This window comes from Schistocerca nitens, chromosome 1, assembly GCF_023898315.1.
Source record: "Schistocerca nitens isolate TAMUIC-IGC-003100 chromosome 1, iqSchNite1.1, whole genome shotgun sequence".
Lineage (NCBI taxonomy): Eukaryota > Metazoa > Arthropoda > Insecta > Orthoptera > Acrididae > Schistocerca > Schistocerca nitens.
Window position 1 is genome coordinate 777,280,529 of NC_064614.1, and position 23,951 is coordinate 777,304,479.

General features: G+C 41.8%; 1 protein-coding gene across 1 annotated transcript in view; it reads left to right on the forward strand.

Annotated features, from left to right (window-relative positions):
- Window positions 1–23,951, forward strand: part of LOC126261767 (sodium- and chloride-dependent glycine transporter 1-like) — a 300,835-nt gene that overhangs the window by 59,938 nt on the left and 216,946 nt on the right. The window contains exon 2 of the mRNA XM_049958567.1: window positions 13,004–13,176. Coding sequence (XP_049814524.1) covers window positions 13,005–13,176 — 172 coding nt within the window. The 5' untranslated portion in view covers window position 13,004. The remainder of the gene's footprint in view (window positions 1–13,003; window positions 13,177–23,951) is intronic.

Genomic DNA, 23,951 nt, shown 5'->3' on the forward strand with positions numbered 1-23,951 from the left:
TCCTGACCCCTGTGACATGAACGCGGGTCGGTGAGGGTGGTGGGGGAATGGGTGGAGGAACGCAGAATGGTGGCCGTCAGGTACCGGGGGGAGGGGGGTTGGTTGACCACACCGTTTAAAGGTTACGTTTTTTGTCTTTCTTGACTTTCTGGAAAACCGAAGGTTCTAGCGAAAATGCACCCCAGTGCAAAATTGAACTACATTAAATTTGCTGCAAGGAAAGGTCTGTTCATTTTTTTTTTGTATGAGTAACAGTTTCCGCGTTTCAGCGGAATCAAAAATCACAAATTGTTAAAAATAGTGTTTTAATGAACATACCGCCATCTGACTGTATTGTTGTTTATTTAATTACGAACCAGGTTTCTACCTTTTATGCCATTTTCAAATGACTGTGTATGTCATTAACATATGGTTCAAATGGCTCTGAGCACTATGGGACTCAACTGCTGTGGTTATCAGTCCCCTAGAACTTAGAACTACTTAAACCTAACTAACCTAAGGACATCACACACATCCATGCCCGAGGCAGGATTCGAACCTACGACCGTAGCAGTCGCGCGGTTCCGGACTGAGCGCCTCAACCGCGAGACCACCGCGGCCGGCATTAACATATATTACAGGATATAAACTGAGTCACTTGAAAATAGCATAAAAGGTCGAAACCTGGGTCGTAACAATACAGTCAAATGACGGTGTGTTCATTTAAAAATTATTTTGTGACTGTTGCTCAGCAACATAAAAAACTGTTTTAATGGTATAAGATTAATGTTGTAACCTCCCCACAAAATTCTTTCTCATTTAATGTAACCTCAAAACAGAAAAATTCCTAAACCTTTCAACAGTAGAAATTATAATTATGTCGTTCACATTCAGTGTAACGTCCCAATAAAAAAATAAATTCAGTAACCTGGTAATAATACAATGTAACTAACCTCTCAATTAAATTGTCGCTTACTTATGACTTTTCAATAATTCACTGTGAATTTAACCTGGTAAATTTTGGACGACAGCAGTGCTGCGTCATGGCCCTGAAAGATCATTCTGAATAAAAAAAGGAAAAATTCTTACCTCAATGAAGTCGCCGGATAACGCATATATATCTGCTCTTACAATAAATTTTTCTGGCACAGCACTGTGCAATGCTGGCCGATAGATCTGTCATTTATGAAAGGAAGCAACTGATTTTTTTCTTTTGCAACAATCGGGATGATCATGGATGGGAGAAATTAGTAAATTCTTTAAATTGAAATGAATGGTTGTTAAAAGTTACTTTTTATGAGGAAGATTATTGTTACGAGATTTTTAAAACATTTACATGGGACTTGAGATAACATTAGTACATATGCGCGAGGCTGCTTTTTACCTTATACAATAATACTCAGGCTCCGGCATCGCTGCACCACGACCGGGCCAGCCAACACGATACACCAGACCAGACCAGAGCAGACTGCAGACTAGCAACAACTTACTGCTACAGCTACAGCTACACAGTTCCTACTGCAGTCAACACTGCTCTCTGGTCAGAGATTCTCTTATACCTTGCCTATTGCAGGCAGCGCATGAGCAATACATCGAAATTACATCTGCTCGGACCTCTTACAGCAGGCAGCGCATGGGCAATACATCGAAATTACATCTGCTCGGACCTCTTACAATGTATATTATCAAATAATGCAGGTTAACAACAAATATTAAATGTTTGTACCACATGTATCTACAGCAGAACCATATGGAGGGTTAGAGCCGTGATCGAATGCGGTTTCTGGATTGTGGTCATGCTCTTTCCACCTTTATAGGTCTACAAAATAAAGAGCGAGCAAGCAGTTCGCCATTCTCTCTACTGTACTACGTGCAAAAAGTAACTGCAGGGTGTTTTACAAAGTTGCGTCGACCATTCCGCAGCTCATCTTATGAAGCACTGGCGATGCATTGTGTAAGAGCGTCAATAATACGTACAATACAGATATGAACTACTAATAATAGTATCGCAAGAAACGCATAAGGACAGAACGTACCTGAACCTCTGCGTACTCTTCTACAAAGCTAGAGGGGAATTGATTCTAGTCATCCTCTATGGTAACTGTAGCATCCTTCCAAGAAAAGAAACTTGTCTCGATTTTCAGTTGGCAGAGAGATTACACATCCCCAGCAATTTGTGCCCAGTTCTCTTATGTGAGTAGGTAAAATAACTTCATTGAGCTTGCGTATATATACTGAAATTATTTTCAGTTTATTGCAGTTGTTAAATAAGCTATTATGTAAAAAAACTTAACAGCTGGAGCTGTGTCTGTCACATTGAACATCCTACCCCAAGTGTAACGAGCTGTGAACATATACTATATTCGACAATGTCGATTTTATTCCCTCCACCATCAGTGGCTGAAATGCTCGAGAGTATCAAATGCAACACCCCAGCCTGAGTTCTCCCAACATCTCAAGATACCAATCGCCTTACATTGGATACCATGTAACAGAAGAGGTCACTTAGCTGTTATGGAACTTCAAACATTTCAGCACAAGTTAAACGCAAGACAAAGAACCGTGTGAATTTGTTCTAAGTGCTTTATCCGATAATTATCTTGAGTAGTTAATGAGAGAACCGACTCGTGAAGATATCTTAGATCTCTGGTGATAAGCAAACCCAAACATTCCGACTGACTTAGCGTAGAACAGGGTATCAGTGATCATAAGTCCATTACAAAATTACTGAATAAAGTTGTAAATACAAATACAAGAAAAAGGCAGGAAGATGTCTCTGCTTAGGAAAAGAGATAAGAAACAGGTTTCTGATTACATTCTACAAAAAAAACCTTTTTTTCTATTTCTGATAAAAAGTATTGTGATCCTAGTTGTAATTTGAGTGCTTAATTGAAAACTGTTTTTGGTTTTTTTCTGTCAGGGATAGTTTATGAGTAATCGCAATTTTATTTCTCTTTTCAGTTTCTGATATAGTGCAGCAAACGTGAGGTGAAATTCGACAAACAAATGCTCATCTTTATGATGTTATAAGTTCATCACATTAATGGAGGGTGGGATCTAACATATAACACAGTAACCTTTGTGTATACACTTTGAAGCATTTATTTGACATGAGAAATTACAGAAAATTGACAAACAATGAGCCACTGCCTTGTAATGCACATCACTTTTTTCTCTTGTATTGTGAATCTTTCTTCTCTCGAATGATATTCCAGCAATAATCTGCTAACATAGAAGGTACCCACTTCCCTTCATAGTGCCTTTCTATGATAGAAATGTCTTTATGGAATCTTTCCGCATGTTCATCCGATACGTCACTACAACTCTCTGTGAAGTAGTCCAGATGAGAGTCCATCATATGCACCTTTCAAAGACATATTGCACCCCAAATCCTGATATGCTTTGATCATATCCTTCACCATTGCTTTGTAGTTAGTAGCTCTTCTTCTTCCGAGGAAGTTTCCCGACATCATCTTGAAACAGTCCCATGCGGTTTTTTATCAGTTAAACATGCTTCAAAATTTGCATCTTTCTGCAGCTCTCTGATTTGTGGGTCCACAAATACACCTTCCTTTATTTTTGCAGCTGAAAGACGGGGTAATTTGGTAGCTAGATATACAAACCCACAGCCTGTTGGATCCATGGCCTTCACGAATTGTTTCATCAGGCCAAGTTTGATGTGAAGCGGTGGAAGTAGTATATATTCAGGAGCTACCAGACTTTCACGTTGTACATTCTTTTCGCCAACTTTCCCTTTTCGCCTAGGCCATTTCTTTTTCACGTAGTGAGAATTTTGGTCTCGACTATCCCACTCGCAAAGAAAACAGGCATACTTTGTGTAGCCTTGTTGCATTCCCAGTTCCATAGCAATTACCTTGAAATCTGCACATATTTTCCATTTGTGTTCATTGTATTTTAATGAATTTAGCATCCTTTGTACGAATTCGTAATTCTCTTTTGTCAAACTAGCGTAAGATACTGGAACAGATGGTATTTTATTTCCGTTATGGAGCAAAACACCCTTCAGACTTGTTTTCGATGCATCTATGAAAAGTCTCCTCTCCTGTGAAATATAAGTGAAGTTCAGCACTATCATCAGGCCAGCAACGTCATTGCAAAATGTCAGTGCTTCGTCAGTTGAAAAATAAGAAATAAAGGCATGTTCTCCGTGCCTGAACACACTGATTTTAGTACTTTGGTGCAGTAGATTATACTCTTGTAATCTTGAACCAAGCAGCTGCGCCTTTTGTTTACTTAGTCCAAGATCACGTACTAAATCATTTAAATCTGCCTGTGTTAACAAATGTGGCGATGACTCACTTGTGCAGTGATATAAAGAATCATCATCTGTGTTTTTTTCAATACTACTTATTTCACTGTCACTCAGAATTTGATCTCGAGCTCTTGAAGGTACTGGAAGGTTGTCGGAATGCTGAACTGGCATTCTCGCTGAAGGCAAATCTGGGTAAACAATGTGCCTCTTCGACTTTTTGCTTGTAAAACCCAGAATTTTTGTTAGACAGAAATAACAATCAGTAACATGGTCCTTAGGCTCCCTCCACGCCATAGGAACAGCAAACAACGCCACATTCTCTTTACCTTTCCACCACTGAATTAGTTTGCAGTAACATGTAGCACAACAGAAATGTGGTGCCCATTCTTTATCTTGGTCTCCTACCTCTACTCCAAAGTAATGTTTGTATGCTTTCTTTATGACTGAAGAAATTTTCTTCCTATTTCTGGCAAAAGTGAACTTCCCACAGATGTAGCAGAAGTTTTCCGGCTTATATCGACATCCACGATGACGTGGCATTTCTGCAAATTTAAAAATACCACTTTGGTAATACACCTGTATTAAATTAATAGTAGGGAACTAGAGGAACCCTGATGTGTAAAAACAAGCAGTCGTTTTACCTTCAGCACCAGGCTCAATCAGTTTACACACAGGAACTAAAAAATTCAACCGTGCTCAGAAATATGACAGACAGTCACTTGTCAGCCAAAACACCCACTTGTTAAGACTGACACAAATTGCGGCTAACACCACTGTTGTAAACTCGATGCAACTGCCCCTAGGAGGCGTGAAGCTTTACTGCCGAGGCAGCGACCGGCTGTCGCCGTTCGAGTTAATGAGATGTTTCAGGTGGTCTTAATGACATAGGTGTGGCAGCGGTAACCTAATGATGTCTGATTCTTCCCAACTGCTGTTGCACAAGAAATTATCACGTTCTATCACTACTGGATGCAGCAACACAACCGTATTTCTCTATAACGTCTCTGTGTTTGCCATGAATTGTGAATATACATACACACACACACACACACACACACACACACACACACACATATATATATATATATATATATATATATATATATATATACACGTATTACATAAAAAGTATCCCTGACAACGATATTTTGTTTACATATTTGAATTTCCCACGGTAAAATGGTCTAGAAGCACATACTTTAATATCAGAAATAGAACCCATGTCGAACAGTGTTATCTGAGTAGTCTTCAAGAAAATTTCGTCACCAGTACCAATGGACAAAGTTCAGGAGAATTTTACAATATGCTTTAGACAGGTATGTGGCGAGTAAAATTGTGAGGGATGGAAGATACCCGTCGTGGTACGACAGTGCTGTTAGGACACTGCTACTAAAGCAAAGGAGCTTCACTGCAAATATAAACTTAGCCAAATCCTCACAGACAAACAGAAATCAAAGTCAAAATTAGCGTCAGTATAGCCATGTGTGAAGCGTTCAATAAACTGGAAAGCAAATTTCTGTCTGCCGACTTGACAGAAAATCCGAGCAAAAAAATGGTTCAAATGGCTCTGAGCACTATGGGACTTAACATCTATGGTCATCAGTCCCCTAGAACTTAGAACTACTTAAACCTAACTAACCTAAGGACAACACACAACACCCAGTCATCACGAGGCAGAGAAAATCCCTGACCCCGCCGGGAATCGAACCCGGGAAAATGCGAGCAAGTTTTGGTCTTATATTAAATCAGTAAACTGATCGAATACTTCTTCCTATACACTTTGTGACTATAACAGCACTGAATGACACAGAAAGGCCGAAATACTGAAAGTCTTTTTTCAAAAACTGTTTCGCAGAGGAAAATCGCAATGAATCAGAACTCGCGGTGAGTGACCATGGGGTGAAAATCAACTGAAATCGCCCAACAGAGGAATAGCCACTGGATCTCATGAGACGCTAATTCGATTCTACATAGTGTGAACTCTACAAAATTGTTCCTGACATCGTACAACATTAAAATTACCAATGAGATCGCCCCGCTCTGGGAGCCAACAATTAAATGACATAAATAATTAAATGACATCAAACACAAAACGTTAAAAGATTAAAGAGTTGATGCATGAATGGAACAGATTGCTTAGATGATTAAAACATGAAAAAAATCTGTTCACTTCAGTACCGTATCCACAAACCAAAACAAAATTACAAATTTCAGGGCCAATTTCACTGTGCTTAACCACGACTCGTTTACTAAGGGGAAGGAGGGAGGGACGAATCATATAACCATTGTTCGTGATCATTCGTCGTGTAGTGCTGCCGGCGGCAGGCGCTGCGTCGGTACGGCACATCGCTTCAGAGCTGTGCTGCGCCAGTGCGCCAGTCGACTGCTCATTTGCGGCGACGCTCGGGTACGATCTCCGCGGTGTCTATCTGTTGTGGGTTTCGTGGCCAAATCTGCGATATCACGGCATCGGAAGGCGGGTGTTGGCGATCGATGGAAGAGGCCCCTTGTCCTCTTGCTTCTGTCCTGTCTCACCCACCCCTCATCCTACTTCTCCACCTCTCAGGTCAACGGTTCCTCAAAATTTTCCCCTCTTGTGGTGTTGTCACTAGCGGACTCACTTTGCAATGCCGCCCAATGACTGATGGCCATTTCTTTACCACGCCTCTCCGTGCAGGGTGGGAATTTCATGCCTTGCGTGGGATGGTGTGCCGTCTTTCTCACGATTTCACCAGCGTTGGAGCCACTTTCTTCCGAAGTTTTTCTCCATTCCGAAGTTGTTGTAAAAGCAGCCACACGACATATCTTTATAGCCGCTATCTTTTCGTGAGACCTGGACAGGTCCATGTTTGTGCTTCGTCTTAGGGTCTGCTGGCGTCCGTTATTTATAAGGAATGTCCTTACTGTCCGGAAAACACCTTTTGAAGAAGGCTGTCTTCCTTCACACGCCTCCCTGTCCGAATTCTTCGCGTTTTGTGTACGCTCCTCCCAGTGGCTTTGGAATGCTGTAATTGTCGCCACATTCTTGCTTTCTAAGACAGGCCAGAAGAGTTCACATGTTTTCGCGTTCTTAACGTCCCATCCTAATGGCTACAGGGGTCTATCAGTTTTCTACACCCTTCTCGTTGTCCGCCAGGCTCTTTGAAAGGTGTCCATTCTTAAGCGAGGCCAGGGCGTCCTCCCAGTTTTCCTCCGTGTGGTGGCAGAATGGCTCCAATGCGCACTTCTCGGGCGCTCGCCGCATGGTGTCCTGCCGGCTTTCTCCCGGGCCGCTGGAGGTGTGAGTCGGCGAAGAAGGCCCCATGTGAAGATATCACAGTAACGAGAAAGAATTTTCTCCCTTTCTAGCAGCAGTGTGCCGTATGTCTTTGAAGGAGCGAAGTGTTCCTGATGATGGGAAAAAAGCACAGGCAAATAAGTTTTATGCTCTCGTATCATGACTTTTTGGTGACCGAAATTCTCTATAGGAGCCATGATTTCAGAAAAAGATGATTGGGTGGAACACAGCTCACTCTATTCATCCAAGAGACCCAGAAACCAGTAGATACAGGCACCCAGGTAGATACCTTGTCCTTAACTTCCGGAGGGCATTCGATACGTATACCCACTGCTGTAAAATTAGAAAAATACTAGCGTATGGAATATCAGGCCCACTATCTGATTGGATTGAAGAGTTTCTAGGAAACAGAACTTATCATGTAATTCCGGATGGAGGGAAGTCTTCAGATGCAGAAACGTCGGAAGTTAGATGACGGTTTCCGCAGATGATGCTGTTGTACACAGAGAAGTCGCTGAAACGGTCCCAACTTCTTCTTTGCTTTGACTGATTCCGATTACCTCTGCTGTTTGGCTAATACTCTTTTATGAAATGTTGAAGGGACGGTCATCCGGCTACATGTTCTATAACGATTCCCACAGCGTCCTACAAGAAAGTATGCAACTGATCCTCTTTCCCCACCTTGTTAACTACCTTACAAAATTTGGAAGTGCCTTACTGGACTTAACACGTAAAGGTTCTGTAGCAAAAAGTTCACCAACACATCTCGTAAACTGTTGTGATAAAAGCGTCCCACGCCTGTTTATTTAATCCAACCCCTAAGCGTTCTGTTTCTATCGTGAGCTAATATTTCTCTGATATTATCTGGTAGATAGTGTCTGTCTCTAAGAAAGATTGACAGAGGTCGCAGATACTGGATGCAAGCACACTTCAATTACACACTAAATAAACAGGCCTACATATAAGTGAGGTACATAAATATATAAAATATCCACAAATATTATTTGTCTAAGTGCTGCTGTCACAATAAATAACTTTGGATTACTGTTTGTTTACGAAGACGGATATGTGGATAGCCAGTGCAACTTCGTTAAACGAAAATGTCTTTCACAAAACTAGTAATTTAATGTGTGTTGACTTATTATTGTTAGGAGTTTAGATCTGTTAGAATTCAGAATTTCCTTTGTTGAAAACTGGTGGGAAACTTCAGTTATTAAGCACTGCAGTCAACAAACAAGTAAATGATCCCTGATTGGAATAATGTTAATGTCAGCACCAAGGAATGGGTGATCACCTGAATTTTCACCTAAGTCAACATTTTTTGGTCCTTGTTGACTGCACTATAACCGGGGTTGTCCGCGGCCTTAATCACCGAATGGGCCCGTTTTCTGCACGGCTTACGAATATGAATTCGTTGAGGTCATTTTTACTGGCTGTTGCTCTGTTCACGAACGTTACAAATAGAAAATAGAATAGGGGAATATCTGCATAGCATCATATAATTTGTAGGTCTAGAGGGCGTTGTAAAAAGCAATATTCTTTCAAGATCCTGAGAAGAATGAATAATTAGGTACAAAGTCAGATAAGTAGTCAACAATATCTAAAAAAAACAAAAACTGAGCAAGTTTAAGAATGTAAGGCGTGGTGGCAGATTATCGCTGCTAGTGTTTACTTTCCGCGAAGAAGACACGAGGGAACTGGAAAAAGTTCTGAACACGAACAGAAGAACAAGGGCAACATATAGCAGTCCTAAGTATCCATACAACGTAGTCTTTTTCCTGGAAAGAAAGAATATTAAAGCTAAAACTGTTTAATGATACATGCAGTATAGATAGTACTATGGAGTAAAGATAAATAAATTTAACATGAAAGGAATGGGCAGCAGAACACAGAAAAGGACAGAAGAAGTGAAACAGTTCTCCTGCCTTGGAAGAAAGATGATATAGTGCAGACTGTTCCATGTAAGAAACCGGCCGATTTAGGTGAGGAAGCCTACTTTGTACTAAAGAACTCTATTAACAAAAAATGAGAAGTAAGGAAGTAGTTCCTTAAACTGAAATTTTGGAGTACAACATTGTATGGAAGTGTAGATATGAAACGTGGGTCATGAACTAAACAAAGAAAAATAAACTGGAAGCATTGAAAAGGTGGAGCACGGAAGACCTTGTAAATGCAGTGCTTGATAAGGAGCTAGAAAGATTAAACTGAGGAAAGAAACAAATGTTACACTGAACGACGATCAGAGGAGAAGATAGGTTGGTAGGGCATCTGCAAAGGCACACTGTTATAGGTAATACGATACTACAATTAGAAGTACACGAGAAAATTCGACAGGCAAACTATTATACAGAAAGATGAAACAGGGTATTGATTATAGTACATGTGATTTTCATTAAGCCGATGACAGGTTTCATGGAGCTGCCTTATTCAATTCTCTTTATCTCTGGATAACTCTTGTAGCCTACATCCATTTTAACAAGCTTACTGTATTCGCGCAGTGGCCTTTCTTTATAGGAGAGATGTAGGGGTGCAATGGACGACAACACAAGGACGAAGTCAGTCGGCAAATTAATAATAAATAAATAAAAATACTGTAATGTCAGGGTTCTGGTTATTTACTACAGATTCCAGTTAGATCAATACGATTTTCACTATTATTTTCGGCCATAATAGCGAAGTTTGTGAACTGTGACTGAGTGGGATAATTAATACAATGGGCAAAAATTTCTAGGTCAATTTAGTTTAAGACAACTTATTTTTAAGTAACATTTCTCTGTATGTATGTATAAACGTCTGATGATGAACAGAACATGTTCTAAACGCGTTGTATTATGAAACTTCCTGGCAGATTAAAACTGTGTGCCCGACTGAGACTCGAACTCGGGACCTTTGCCTTTCGCGGGCAAGTGCTCTACCATCTGAGCCACCGAAGCACGACTCACGCCCGGTCCTCACAGCTTTACTTCTGCCAGTATCTCGTCTCCTACCTCCCAAACTTTACAGAAGCTCTCCTGCGAACCTTGCAGGACTACCACTCCTGAAAGAAAGGATATTGCGGAGACATGGCTTAGCCACAGCCTGGGGGATGTTTCCAGAATGAGATTTTCACTCTGCAGCGGAATGTGCACTGATATGAAACTTCCTGGCAGATTAAAACTGTGTGCCCGACCGAGACTCGAACTCGGGACCTTTGCCTTTCGCGGGCAAGTGCTCTACCATCTGAGCCACCGAAGCACGACTCACGCCCGGTCCTCACAGCTTTACTTCTGCCAGTATCTCGTCTCCAACCTCCCAAACTTTACAGAAGCTCTCCTGCGAACCTTGGAGATCTAGCACTCCTGGAGAAAGGATATTGCGGAGACATGGCTTAGCCACAGCCTGGGGGATGTTTCCAGAATGAGATTTTCACTCTGCAGCGGAGTGTGCACTGATATGAAACTTCCTGGCAGATTAAAACTGTGTGCCCGACTGAGACTCGAACTCGGGACCTTTGCCTTTCGCGGGCAAGTGCTCTACCATCTGAGCCACCGAAGCACGACTCACGCCCGGTCCTCACAGCTTTACTTCTGCCAGTATCTCGTCTCCTACCTTCCAAACTTTACAGAAGCTCTCCTGCGAACCTTGCAGGGCAGCACTCCTGAAAGAATGGATATTGCGGAGACATGGCTTAGCCGCAGTCAGGGGGATTTTCTACTCCGGATACTTCTGATCAGGTACTGCACGTCATTCTCAAATATCATAGACCGTGTTGTTCCTATCTGGGGACACTTTGGTGCTGCATCACTTGTGCTGGCTGTGGAGACTGGCGTCTTGTTGTAGTTGGATCTTGCCTCCCCAAAAGGGATTTCAATCCATGGTGCCGCACCTTTTCAGGTAATCGCGTTAGTAATTCATACTGTACAATCAGCTGGCGCTAAGTAATTTATAAAAGCTACTATTTCTCACTATTTCTCTCTTCCCATCTTTGATATCTGTATGCAATTCATATTCGGTATTTACAAGTATGTACACTGCTGGCCATTAATATGGCTACACCAAGAAGAACTGCAGATGATAAATGGGTATTCATTAGACAAATATATTATACTAGAACTGACATGTGATTACATTTTCACGCGATTTGGGTGCATAGATCCTGAGAAATCAGTACCCAGAACAAACACCTCTGGGCATAATAACGGCCTTGATACGCCTGGGCATTGAGTCAAACAGAGCTTGGATGACGTGTACTGGTACTGCTGCCCATGCAGCTTCAACACCATACCACAGTTCATCAAGAGTAGTGACTGGCGTATTGTGACGAGCGAGTTGCTCGGCCACCATTGACCAGACGTTTTCAATTGGTGAGAGATCTGGAGGATGTGCTGGCCAGGGCAGCAGTCGAACATTTGTGTATCCAGAAACGCCCGTACACGACCTGCAACATGCAGTCGTGCGTTATCCTGCTGAAATGTAGGGTTTCGCAGGGATTGAATGAAGGGTAGAGCCACGGGTCGTAACACATCTGAAATGTAACGTCCACTGTTCAAAGTGCCGTCAATGCGAACAAGAGGTGACCGAGACGTGTAACCAGTGGCACCCATGTCATCACGCCGGGTGATACTCCAGTATGGCGATGACGAATACACGCTTCCCATGCGCGTTCACCGCGATGTCGCCAAATACGGATGCGACCATCATGATGCTGTAAACAGAACCTGGATTCATCCGAAAAAATGACGTTTTGCCATTCGCGCACCCAGGTTCGTCGTTGAGTACATCATCGCAGGCGCTCCTGTCTGTGATGCAGCGTGAAGGGTAACCGCAGCCACGGTCTCCGAGCTGATAGTCCATGCTGCTGCAAACGTCGTCGAACTGTTCGTGCAGACGGTTGTTGTCTTGCAAACGTCCCCATTTGTTGACTCAGGGATCGAGACGTGGCTGCACGATCCGTTAGAGCCATGCGGATAAGTTGCCTGTCATCTCGACTGCTAGTGATACGAGGCCGTTGGGATCCAGCACGGCGTTCCGTATTACCCTCCTGAACCCACCGATTCCATATTCTGCTAAAAGTCATTGTATCTCGACCAACGCGAGCAGCAATGTCGCGATACGATAAACCGCAATCGCGATGGGCTACAATCCGACCTTTATCAAAGTCCGAATCGTGATGGTACTCATTTCTCCTCGTTACACGAGGCACCACAACAACGTTTCACCAGGCAACGCCGGTCAATTGCTCTTTGTGTATGAGAAATCGGTTGGAAACTTTCCTCATGTGAGCACGTTGCAGGTGTCGTCACCGGCGCCAACCTTGTGTGAATGCTCTGAAAAGCTAATCATTTGCGTATCACAGCATCTTTTTCCTGTCGATTAAATTTCACGTTTGTAGCACGTCATCTTCGTGGTGTAGCAATTTTAATGGCCAGTAGTGTATTTAACTTAATGGGTGACGTTTTAAAAGCTATGTTGTTCTTGTTGTTGTTGGTGCGCAGCATGGGGAAGAAGGAGAAGAAGACGCTGAAGCTGAAGCCGGAGCCGGCGGAGTGCGTGGAGGAGCGCGGCTCGTGGGCCAGCCCCACCGAGTTCCTCATGTCGTGCCTCACGTACGCCGTGGGGCTGGGCAACGTCTGGCGCTTCCCCTACCTCGTCTACCGCAACGGCGGAGGTAGGAAGCGCTACGTGCCCGCTGCCGGCCAACAGGTGGCCGCCGCCTGCGCGCCCACGCCCCACGTTTCCTCCCTCTACTCTGCGCCAGAGATGCGGGCAGGCTCTCGATCAAACAAGGACGTGCTAAAGCGCAGATCTTCTGTGTAGCTTTTGTGGTGTAGGCGGTGCAACGACATTCCACGTAAAATTTTGTAGTCGTCCCTGAACAACTGATCAGTGCAGTACGTTGTTAGGCAGAGCTCTCTCTCTATAGAAAATGTGATTTCACACTATCTAAAACTAGGAGGTCAGTCTTATTCCTTACATCAAGTACCAAAATTTTTGAAGTGCTCACCTGCGTATTAACTGAATAGTTAGTCCATCACAATTTTGTTTCCAAAAGGGCTGCTCCTGCACTTTTACTGAAGGCACAACTTTTAAATCGTAAAATATTGCCAGCCAAGAAATTCTGCCACGTATCGAAGGTGTTAAATAATTTCGATCGTAATATTTTATTCGAGAAATTAAGGTTTTATGATATAACAGGTGTGTTAATTTATCTGAATCTACGTATGTGGATACTCTGCAAATCACATTTAAATGCCTGGCAGACGGTTCATCGAAGCACTTTCACAATTCTTCATCATTCCAATCTCGAATAGCGCGCGGAAAGAACAAACAGCTGTATCTTTCCGTGAGAGTTCTGATTTCCCTTATTTTATCATGGTGATCGTTTTTCCCTATGTAGGTCGGCCTCGACAAAGTATTTTCGCATTCAGAGGAGAAAGTTGGTTATTGGAATTTCATGAGAAGATTCCTCCGCAACGAAAAACGCCTTTATTTTAGTGACATCCATGCCAAATCCGGCATCACTTCAGTGACACTCTCTCCCCTATTCCGTGATAATACAAAACGTGCTGCCCTTCTTTGAACTTTTTCGATATATTATTCAATCCTATCTGGTAAGGATCCCACACCGTGCAGCAGTATTTTAAAAGAGGACGGACAAGCGTGAGGTATGCAGTCACCTTAGTAGACCTGTTACATTTTCTAGGTGTCCTGCCAATAAAACGTAGTCTTTGGTTAGCCTTCTCCAATACATTTTCTGTGTGTTCCTTCCAATTTAAGTTGTTCGTAATTGTAATTCCTAAGTATTTAGCTCAATTTACGCCTTTTACGCTTGACTGATTTATCGTGTAACCGAAGTTTAGCGGATTCGTTTTGGCACCCATATGGATGACCTCACACTTTTCGTTATGTAGGGTGAATCAACAATTTTCGTACCATGCAGATATTTTTCCTAAATCATTTTGCATTTTGTTTTGATGTTCTGATGACTTTACTAGTCGATAAACGACAGCGTCATCTGCAAAAAATCTAAGACGCCTGCTCAAATTACCTCCCAAATAGTTTATATAGATAAGGAACAGCAAAAGGCCTATAACAGTATCTTGAGGAACGCCGGAAATCACTTCTGTTTTACTCAATGACTTTCCGTCAATTACTACGAACTGTGACCTCTCTGACAGGAAATTACGAATCTAGTCATATAGCTGAGACGATATTTCATAAGCACGCAATTTCACTTCAAACCGCTTGCGTGGTACAGTGTCAAAAGCCTTCCGGAATTCCAGAAATACGGAATCAATTTGAAATCCCTTGTCAATAGCGTCAACACTTCCTGCGAGTAAAGAGCTAGTTGTGTTTCACAAGAACGATGTTTTCTAAATGTGTTCTTACGTAGCTTAGCGCCTGTTTAAGAAACAGGATGCAGGAAGTTACTCTGGATTGTTCAACTAATACCAATAGGAAAGCCATATCATTTACTCAGCGAAAAATTATAGTGGACGTCCTGCGGCTTTCGGTCGTGGTACACATTACTGTTCTTGCTGTGTGTTAGTGGTGGCTGAAGTTGTCTTTTTTATAGACGATATCTGCATTATCGTCAAGCTGAGTAAAAACAAAAATAGTAAATGATGTTTTCCTCAAAGCTACTAACTAACTTTGCAGAATTGGACTAGCTTTAAACTTTGGTAACAATACAGCTTATTCACTTTTGTCATATTAAAAATACCTCATGTCCAGTTAATTTACTGTTTCACATAACAATAATAATAGTGATAATAATAATGTGTAGAGAGTTCTAAACTCTGACTGTGTTTGCTAATCCAAACTTAAATTCGAAAATCATATATGTAGTAACCTGATGAAACATTTTGCTTTAGCTATTTTTACCTTAAGAATAATTGTCAACTTTAGGAATATATAAAACAGTAAGTTAACATATTTTGGATGTTTCCATTCACTGATGCCTCATGTGAGATTATTCTGGCGTAGTTCCCTAATCAGGCAAAACGTACGCATAATTTTAGATACCATTGTGGGGACTTAACAGCGCTTTGTCAGTTAACTAAAATAGTAAAAAACAGTTTCGATTGCGCAGTCATTTATTAAAAATATGAACGGTTTCGTCTTCTAGTAGTAGGCCGTCCTCAGATTATGCACCATCCGGCCGACGATGATGGCGCAGCACAGCTGATCCAAGCGCCATTATCATCAGCCGGATGGTGTATTATCTGAAGATGACCTATTACTAGAATCCGAAACCCATCACATCTTTATTAAATGACTGCGCGATCGAGACTGCTCCTTTACTAATTTCACAAAATGTATTCATTGCACAAAAGAATGTTAGAGTGCTGTTTTTTTTCAACATTAATTCGATCTTGAAATTAAAACCACTGAGAAAGTCCAGTGAAGCCTTATGCATATACGTTGCACAGTGTCTCTAGTATTCCTGTCTGTAGCGTCATATCGCACTTTTCAGTCTGAAGCGCACAGTGAGCACGCAAAGATGATTAGAACAGTAGCGCCTCCCACCAAGTGCGAGGTACCTGCTGAGGGGTTTCGCTTGATTTTATGCAGCTCACATAACGTAGCTGTGATGTGTTTCTTTCTTCATGGCAATTCCTTGCAGCACACTGCAGGTGCTACGAAGACGCACCTGCTTCGTTTTCGATGGGAAGTGTTTGATCACCTACCATACAGCCTCGATTCAGCTACCCCAGAATTTCACCTCTTCACTCACATGAACCGATGGATATGAGAACCACATTTTGCACACACAACGAGCTGCAGACAACAGTAGCTAATTGGCGGAAATCATAGGCGGCTGCCTTCTATGATGAGGCTGTTGGAAAGTTGATACCAAACTACGAAAAATGTCTAAAAACGGGTGGTGACTATGTAGAGCAGTAGCTGGAAGATGTAGCTAAATGTTGCAAATAAAGCATTTTTGATTTTCGATGTTGTTTCTATTTAGCGACTGATTGGAGCCTTAAAAATAATAACCCTCTTACACTACTGGCCATTAAAATTGGTACACCAAGAAGAAATTCAGATGATAAACGGGTATTCATTAGACAAATATATTATACTAGAACTGACATGTGATTACATTTTCACGCAATTTGGGTGCATAGATCCTGAGAAATCAGTACCCAGAACAGCCTCCTCTGGCCGTAATAACGGCCGTGATACGCCTGGGCATTGAGTCAAACAGAGCTTGGATGACGTGTACTGGTACTGCTGCCCATGCAGCTTCAACACCATACCACAGTTCATCAAGAGTAGTGACTGGCGTATTGTGACGAGCGAGTTGCTCGGCCACCATTGACCAGACTTTTTCAATTGGTGAGAGATCTGGAGGATGTGCTGGCCAGGGCAGCAGTCGAACATTTGTGTATCCAGAAAGGCCCGTACACGACCTGCAACATGCGGTCGTGCGTTATCCTGCTGAAATGTAGGGTTTCGCAGGGATCGAATGAAGGGTAGAGCCACGGGTCGTAACACATCTGAAATTTAACGTCCACTGTTCAAAGTGCCGTCAATGCGAACAAGAGGTGACCGAGACGTGTAACCAATAGCACTCCATACCATCATGCCGGGAGATACGCCAGTATGGCGATGACGAATACACGCTTCCAATGTGCGTTCATCGCGATGTCGCCAAACACGGATGCGACCATCATGATGCTGTAAACAGAACCTGGATTCATCCGAAAAAATGACGTTTTGCCATTTGTGCACCCAGGTTCGTCGTTGAGTACACCATCGGAGGCGCTCCTGTCTGTGATGCAGCGTGAAGGGTAACCGCAGCCACGGTCTCCGAGCTGATAGTCCATGCTGCTGCAAACGTCGTCGAACTGTTCGTGCAGACGGTTGTTGTCTTGCAAACGTCCCCATCTGTTGACTCAGGGATCGAGACGTGGCTGCACGATCCGTTAGAGCCATGCGGATAAGTTGCCTGTCATCTCGACTGCTAGTGATACGAGGCCGTTGGGATCCAGCACGGCGTTCCGTATTACCCTCCTGAACCCACCGATTCCATATTCTGCTAAAAGTCATTGTATCTCGACCAACGCGAGCAGCAATGTCGCGATACGATAAACCGCAATCGTGATAGGCTACAATCCGACCTTTATCAAAGTCGGAAACGTGATGGTACGCATTTCTCCTCCTTACACGAAGCATCACAACAACGTATCACCAGGAAACGTCGGTCAACTGCTGTTTGTGTATGAGAAATCGGTTGGAAACTTTCCTCGCGTCATCACTTTGTAGGTGTCGCCACCGGCGCCAACCTTGTGTGAATGCTCTGAAAAGCTAATCATTTGCGTATCACAGCATCTTCTTCCTGTCAGTTGAATTTCGCGTCTGTAGCCCGCCATTTTCGTGGTGTAGCAATTTCAATGGTCAGCAGTGTAATTAGAATTGGGTGTAGGGTTTACACATATACATTTTGCAGGATTCTGTTTAAGAGATTGAGAACTTTAATTATAGCCACACAGTATATTTATTCACTAATGAAATTTATTTTCAACAACCCACTGAAGTTTGAAAGTAATACACATCTTCACAAATCAGTACTACCATAAAAAGATTACCTGCGTTTCCCCTGGTGAATCGAAAGAGAGTGAAACACCTAGCTCTAAACTCATCGACAATCCGTCCTGGGGAATAAAATGTCTGACAGATGGAAGAAGATTGTAGATTAATTTTATGTTCCTTAATAATCCCTCTCTATCACAGAAGGATTTTCGAATAGGGATAAGTAGTCAATTACATATTTGTAAACCCATATAAGTACATACACTCATATTTTTAAATTTTTTTCTAGAATCATTTTCAGTTGAGACGTTTCACATCATAAGGTTTTTCTTGATTATGATAATGGAACATGGAACTAAATAGTTTCGACGGTAAACATAGTATAATCTAAGAATACTTTGATAGTCTTTAATCTGCAATTAATTAATTCTACATTATAGAAAGTGACAAATGATCTTTGATCGAATTGGTAAGTTGCGGAGTTTACCTAAAATTATTGTTCTGAAGCGGATAGTTTAGTTTGTTAGATAGAGTCTCAAATCTTTCCGGTACCACCGGTGAATTTTTTGGGTGGAAGAAAACACTGAATATGTTTTCCAAATGTGGCTTCTGTTGATAATTCGAGTAGCTGAATATAACTGCTTGAACAGTAAGCAAATCTGCATTAAAAGTGACCTATGGGGATCTGTTGTCAGCATTAGGGTGTAAAAGTAAATTTTATTGTGCAAGGTATTATCACACATTCACTTTAATCCCATCACTAAGAAAGTTCATGCATTGCGATACTTGTAAAAAATTTTTGAATCATAAGTAAATATAGAAAAGTATTCGATGGTAATCCAAAAATTCTCTTAATTGTCCGTTTTGTTTCTCATAAGAAAGGGCGATTAATGAGTGCACGAAATATTCTCTTAGAAACGGTATGAAGTCATCGGTTATTACGCAACAGCGCTATTGAGAGCTGTAATATCATCACACATTTATCCGAGTATGGCCCATCAGACGTTTCACAAAAAATCTGAGGCGCTGTCACTTACTGTGGAGCGAGCGACGCCACACAATAGAACGCGACTTACAGGAGAGACGCTATTCAGTTCTCCTTTTTCTTGCAGTTTCGTGGATGAATGTGCCGGAAGTCGCTGAGCTACGCTAACGACCGGACTTCTTGTGCCTCAAGTCTCAATTTCCGCCCAAGAGCCCGTTCACCAAAGATAAACACAAAAAAACAGGCCTGGCGAAGCGACAGTCTTATAGAGAAGCCCGAGAGAACAAGATCACTTCCTGTTTACCTCAAAGATGTTCCACGGTAATGCAAGAATAGCAGCTGCACTGACCAGAAAGAAATTCACATGAGGTATACCACACGGTGCCTCTACTGCGCCGAAACGAGTGGTGGCACCCACTTGATTGACGGTATCGATAATCCCCGAGAAAGCTTCTAATCCCACAGCACCGGCACCGACTGATGGGTAATTTACGACACGATTAACGGCAGCCAATCTCTTGTATAAAAAGCTACTTGTTCATAAAATTATTTGCATCGTCACAGAATTCCTCTTTGACTCATTCAGATGTAGCACACATATCTCACTTGCTTAAACTACATAGTTCAACTTGATCCCTCAAGCGAACATTTCTCTTCTTAATCAAAGTATCCACGAGTGTACTGCCGGTCTACAGTGTCCAACGGGCACAATATTTCGGCGATCATACATGTCGCCATCATCAGGTGAACTGACGGACTGAGCTCCTGTGAACGTGCCGGCACGGAGATCCGTACACTATGGCTGCTCAGTACATCCGTGGATATTTTGATTATCAAATACGCCGGGAGAAACTCAAGAATCACATTTCTCTTCTTCTTCAGTGTCTTCTACATTGTAATGCGCCGGACAGAAAACACCCTAAAAGGTTTCGTGTTTGCTGCTATTGTACATAACTTGTAATTTATTACACAGTAAAGCAACGAAAAGACATGCTTTGTCAGCCTACGAAGAATTTTAATCCAATGTGAGACCGAAAGTGGAAATAAAATGTACGTCGTATTACTCATGATATAGAATGAAATTGCTTTTAGCTCCAACTTGGACCAGGAGTCTTCCACAAGTTGGAGTAAATTGGCATTTTTATATCAAGCAAAAGAAAGTATTACGTATAAATTATAGACTGCAGCAATAATTCGTCCTTTTTAAATTTTATTTTGTAGATCTAGATTTCGGCTAGAAGCTAGCCATTCTCAAAGCACTATTATTTTCGCTCAAAGCTTGTAAGTCCCTGTTGATTGGGCTTCACCCACAGCTCATTGAATACTATTCAGTGTTGATCGGGCCTGAGGCTGACATCAGACGGTAGCGTTGAGTTCTTGGGAAGTTACATTTCTGTCCTAAAATAACACAAAAGTTTGTGATTAAATAGTTTACAAAAGGTTTTATATCATATATAAGCTTTATACATTGTAATTAATTCTAAAAATACTCTCCTTTACGTATTATAAGAGAGGTTTGATTCTATTTTATCGATCCATGCTGATCCATGAGCTGAACTAAATACCAGATTGCGGATACTTTTGTTTACATCGGCTGCTGATTTGACATGCGAAAGAACATGATATGCCATACTGCTGGAGCTACTGCGAAGCTCCTTCTTCGTAGCACGGATCATTTTAAAACTACAGTTTAATTGTTTAAGTTTGAAAGGTGCTATCAATTAATTATTATTTCTATTATTGCAGAGTGTAAGAGCTGTATGAAATTTTGGGGATACGTTGTGTTTCTTATTTCTATTTAATCATTCAGGATGTTGTCAGGTTTACTGTGAACATCATAGTAAGAGCAGATTTCTAATTGCTCTAAGGATTTCATTTGTATTCCTTTTTCTTCAAAATGTAATATTTCTACATTTTCTTCGATGCTGGTCTCTGTGCTTCCGTGTTGGGCCAAGTGAGCCACGGAAGTTAATTTAATTAGGTCGTTGAGGCTCAGAGCATCCATGTGTACGTTGAAACACCTAGCAGTTTCGCCAATTGGCACACAGAACGATTTACTTTATAGATGCCAAACCTTTGGTCTATTACAGTCTTTAAATTTAAGTTTTGAACAATTTTGTTGTATTTTATTGCTTGCGGAAAAACTAATTTTAAATTTTTTAGCAAGGCATAAGTTTGAAATCTGATATGACAGTTACCACTGAATGGTATGCAGGCACATTTCCCTGAGTTTTGGGGAGCTACATGTGCTAAAGTGCTGTTTGATGTGGACATAGAGCTGTTTTTGTTTCTGTATTTGTTTTTAATTCTGTTGTGAAGTTTATTCATGATGTTACACCTGTAACAACTATTGTGAGCTATTAGTTTGATTTTTTTTAGCTCTTGTAGTTTATCTTCAGTGTTCAATAGGACTTTTTACATTATGTTGAGCATTGACCTATACTATGCCATTTTATTTTGCTCAGAGTGGCACGATGATCTGTTGATTGTGACATCAGTTGTAGGGGGTTTCCTGTGTATCTTAAATTTTTGTTTGCCGCTGTCTTTACTAATTTTTAAATCTAAGGAATTTATAACATTCTCAGTTTCAAGCTCAACAGTAAACTTTATGCCTTGTTGCAGTTTGTTAAGCACTACTGCAAACTGATTAGTGTCTTCTACTGTTCTGTCAAACAGGATAAAAGTATCATTCAAATAGTGTTTGTAACATGAATTTTTTTCTTTGTTGTCTTAGTGGCTTTGAAAAACGTTGTTTCTAAATGAGACATGTGAACATCGGCTAGCAGGCTAGCCAGGTAACTACCCATTGCAACCCTTACTGCGATTCATAAAATTTGATATTAAAATTGAAATAGTCTTATGATAGAGCTAAGGTTAGAATTTCAACAAGCTCATAAATTTCAGGTAGACTGACCTTTTTATATTTAAACGTTTCATGAATAAGTACTGCGTGTGGAGTTTCTATGTAGCGTAAAACTAATCGAAAAACTTCGTTGTATTTAAGGACACAAATGTAAAATTTACCAAGGTATACCCGCTACCGTCCGGCGGTGGACTCGTGCCCGAATCCAGTAATGGTACAATAAAATCATATTTGAAGATCTTGTGGCTGCTTGCAGTATTTCCTACAGCGCAGTTTAGGAAAACATCAGCAGTGTTCTCTAACCATAATAAATAAAATAATTTTCCTCATTATTTCCTTAATAAGTGCCTTTTTCTTTTTCTCCGTCGTTGTAGTAGTATTTGCTGGCAATGGTCTCATGTATTTACAAAAGTGGGCTAGTAGTACATTACAAGCTACATAAAAGTAATCAATATCAGAAACAAGACCAGAAAAATTGGCGAAACTAGGCGTCTGTAAGTTCCATTATACGGCTGAAGAATGATGCTGAAGTGACATGATTAGTGGATGAGCGATCAAGCGAACAGATCGCACGATGGAAGCCAAGAATGAAAAGATTGACACAAACATCACGAAGTACGGTACTTTTTATCCTTCGCTTACGTGATGCCACCCTAAGATTAAGAGTAATCGTGTAACGGCTGATATGAGTGAATCCTATTTTTAAAGGTGCGCATTGTAACGTTATTATGGTCCAGCCCCATACCTGGTCCGACCTCGGATCGAATCCGTCTGGTTAGTTAACGACGAGGGTCGGAGTGTCGGCCAACCTGGATGTGGTTTTTAGGCGGTTTCCCATATGCAACTACATCACTATGGGGCTGGTACCCAAGTCCCGCCTCAGTTACACGATACACAAACTTCCGTTCACTTTCACATCAATAGGTGGGGTGCACACTTTCCGTCGCTGGACGTAACGGGGTGGCGACGGGAAGTGGTTCAGCTTATATTCGGTTTGGGATACATGGTAGGCATGTCAACCGTACGGTTATACTTTGATTGCTGTCGATATCCAAACTCAACTGGGAGACAGTTATATCTCACGAGTAGATTTATTCTTAAAATTCCATGAACGCAAGGTCCAAGAGGAGTGAGCAACACGTTACTTGCTCCCATAGCGTTGCCGACTCTACCACGGAAATCCGACGTTCGATTCCTTGTGACCAGTTTTTTTACGTGTGGAAAGGTCTGGAAGGGTGTCCACTCGGCCACATGAGGGCCAACGAGAAACTGCTTGATTAAATAAACAAAGAAACTGAGAGTCAAATTAGTAGTACTACTTAAAAAAAGACTTGGTGACCAAATGACAATTTTTATTTACATCTCGAAAAATGACTTGATGATAAAATGAAAGCAATTCGATATGGTACAGAGCCTAACGACAAATCTCTTTCCCCTACACCCGCCACGCCTAATACAGGAAAAGATAGAACTGAAAATGGTGGCTGGACCCACCGCCGACACCAGCAGTTGTTGATGCAGAGATGTGAGATACCAAATCAAAATTGTTACAGCTTATTCCCGACTATTCAGGTTAACGTGGTGTTGTGGACTGGCAAGACAGCCAATCCACAATGGACGGGAGACCGAAAGGCACGCGTTTAAGCTCACGCAGGCTGGCGTGAGGTCTGGAACAGTTAAAGGAGTTGAGTCTAGTAAAATGTACGTAGCTTCTGGAATACTTAACTTTAATCCATAATTGGTGAACATCGGTCTGACGGTACATGCATCACAAGATAAATAGCAAATGATAATGGCGCCTTGATAGGTCGTAGCAAATGACGTAGCTGAAGGCTATGCTAACTATCGTCTCGGCAAATGAGAGCGTAATTTGTCAGTGAACCATCGCTAGCAAAGTCGGCTGTACAACTGTGGCGAGTGCTAGGAAGTCTCTCTAGACCTGCCGTGTGGCGGCGCTCTGTCTGCAATCACTGATAGTGGCGACACGCGGGTCCGACGTATACTAACGGACCGCGGCCGATTTAAAGGCTACCACCTAGCAAGTGTGGTGTCTGGC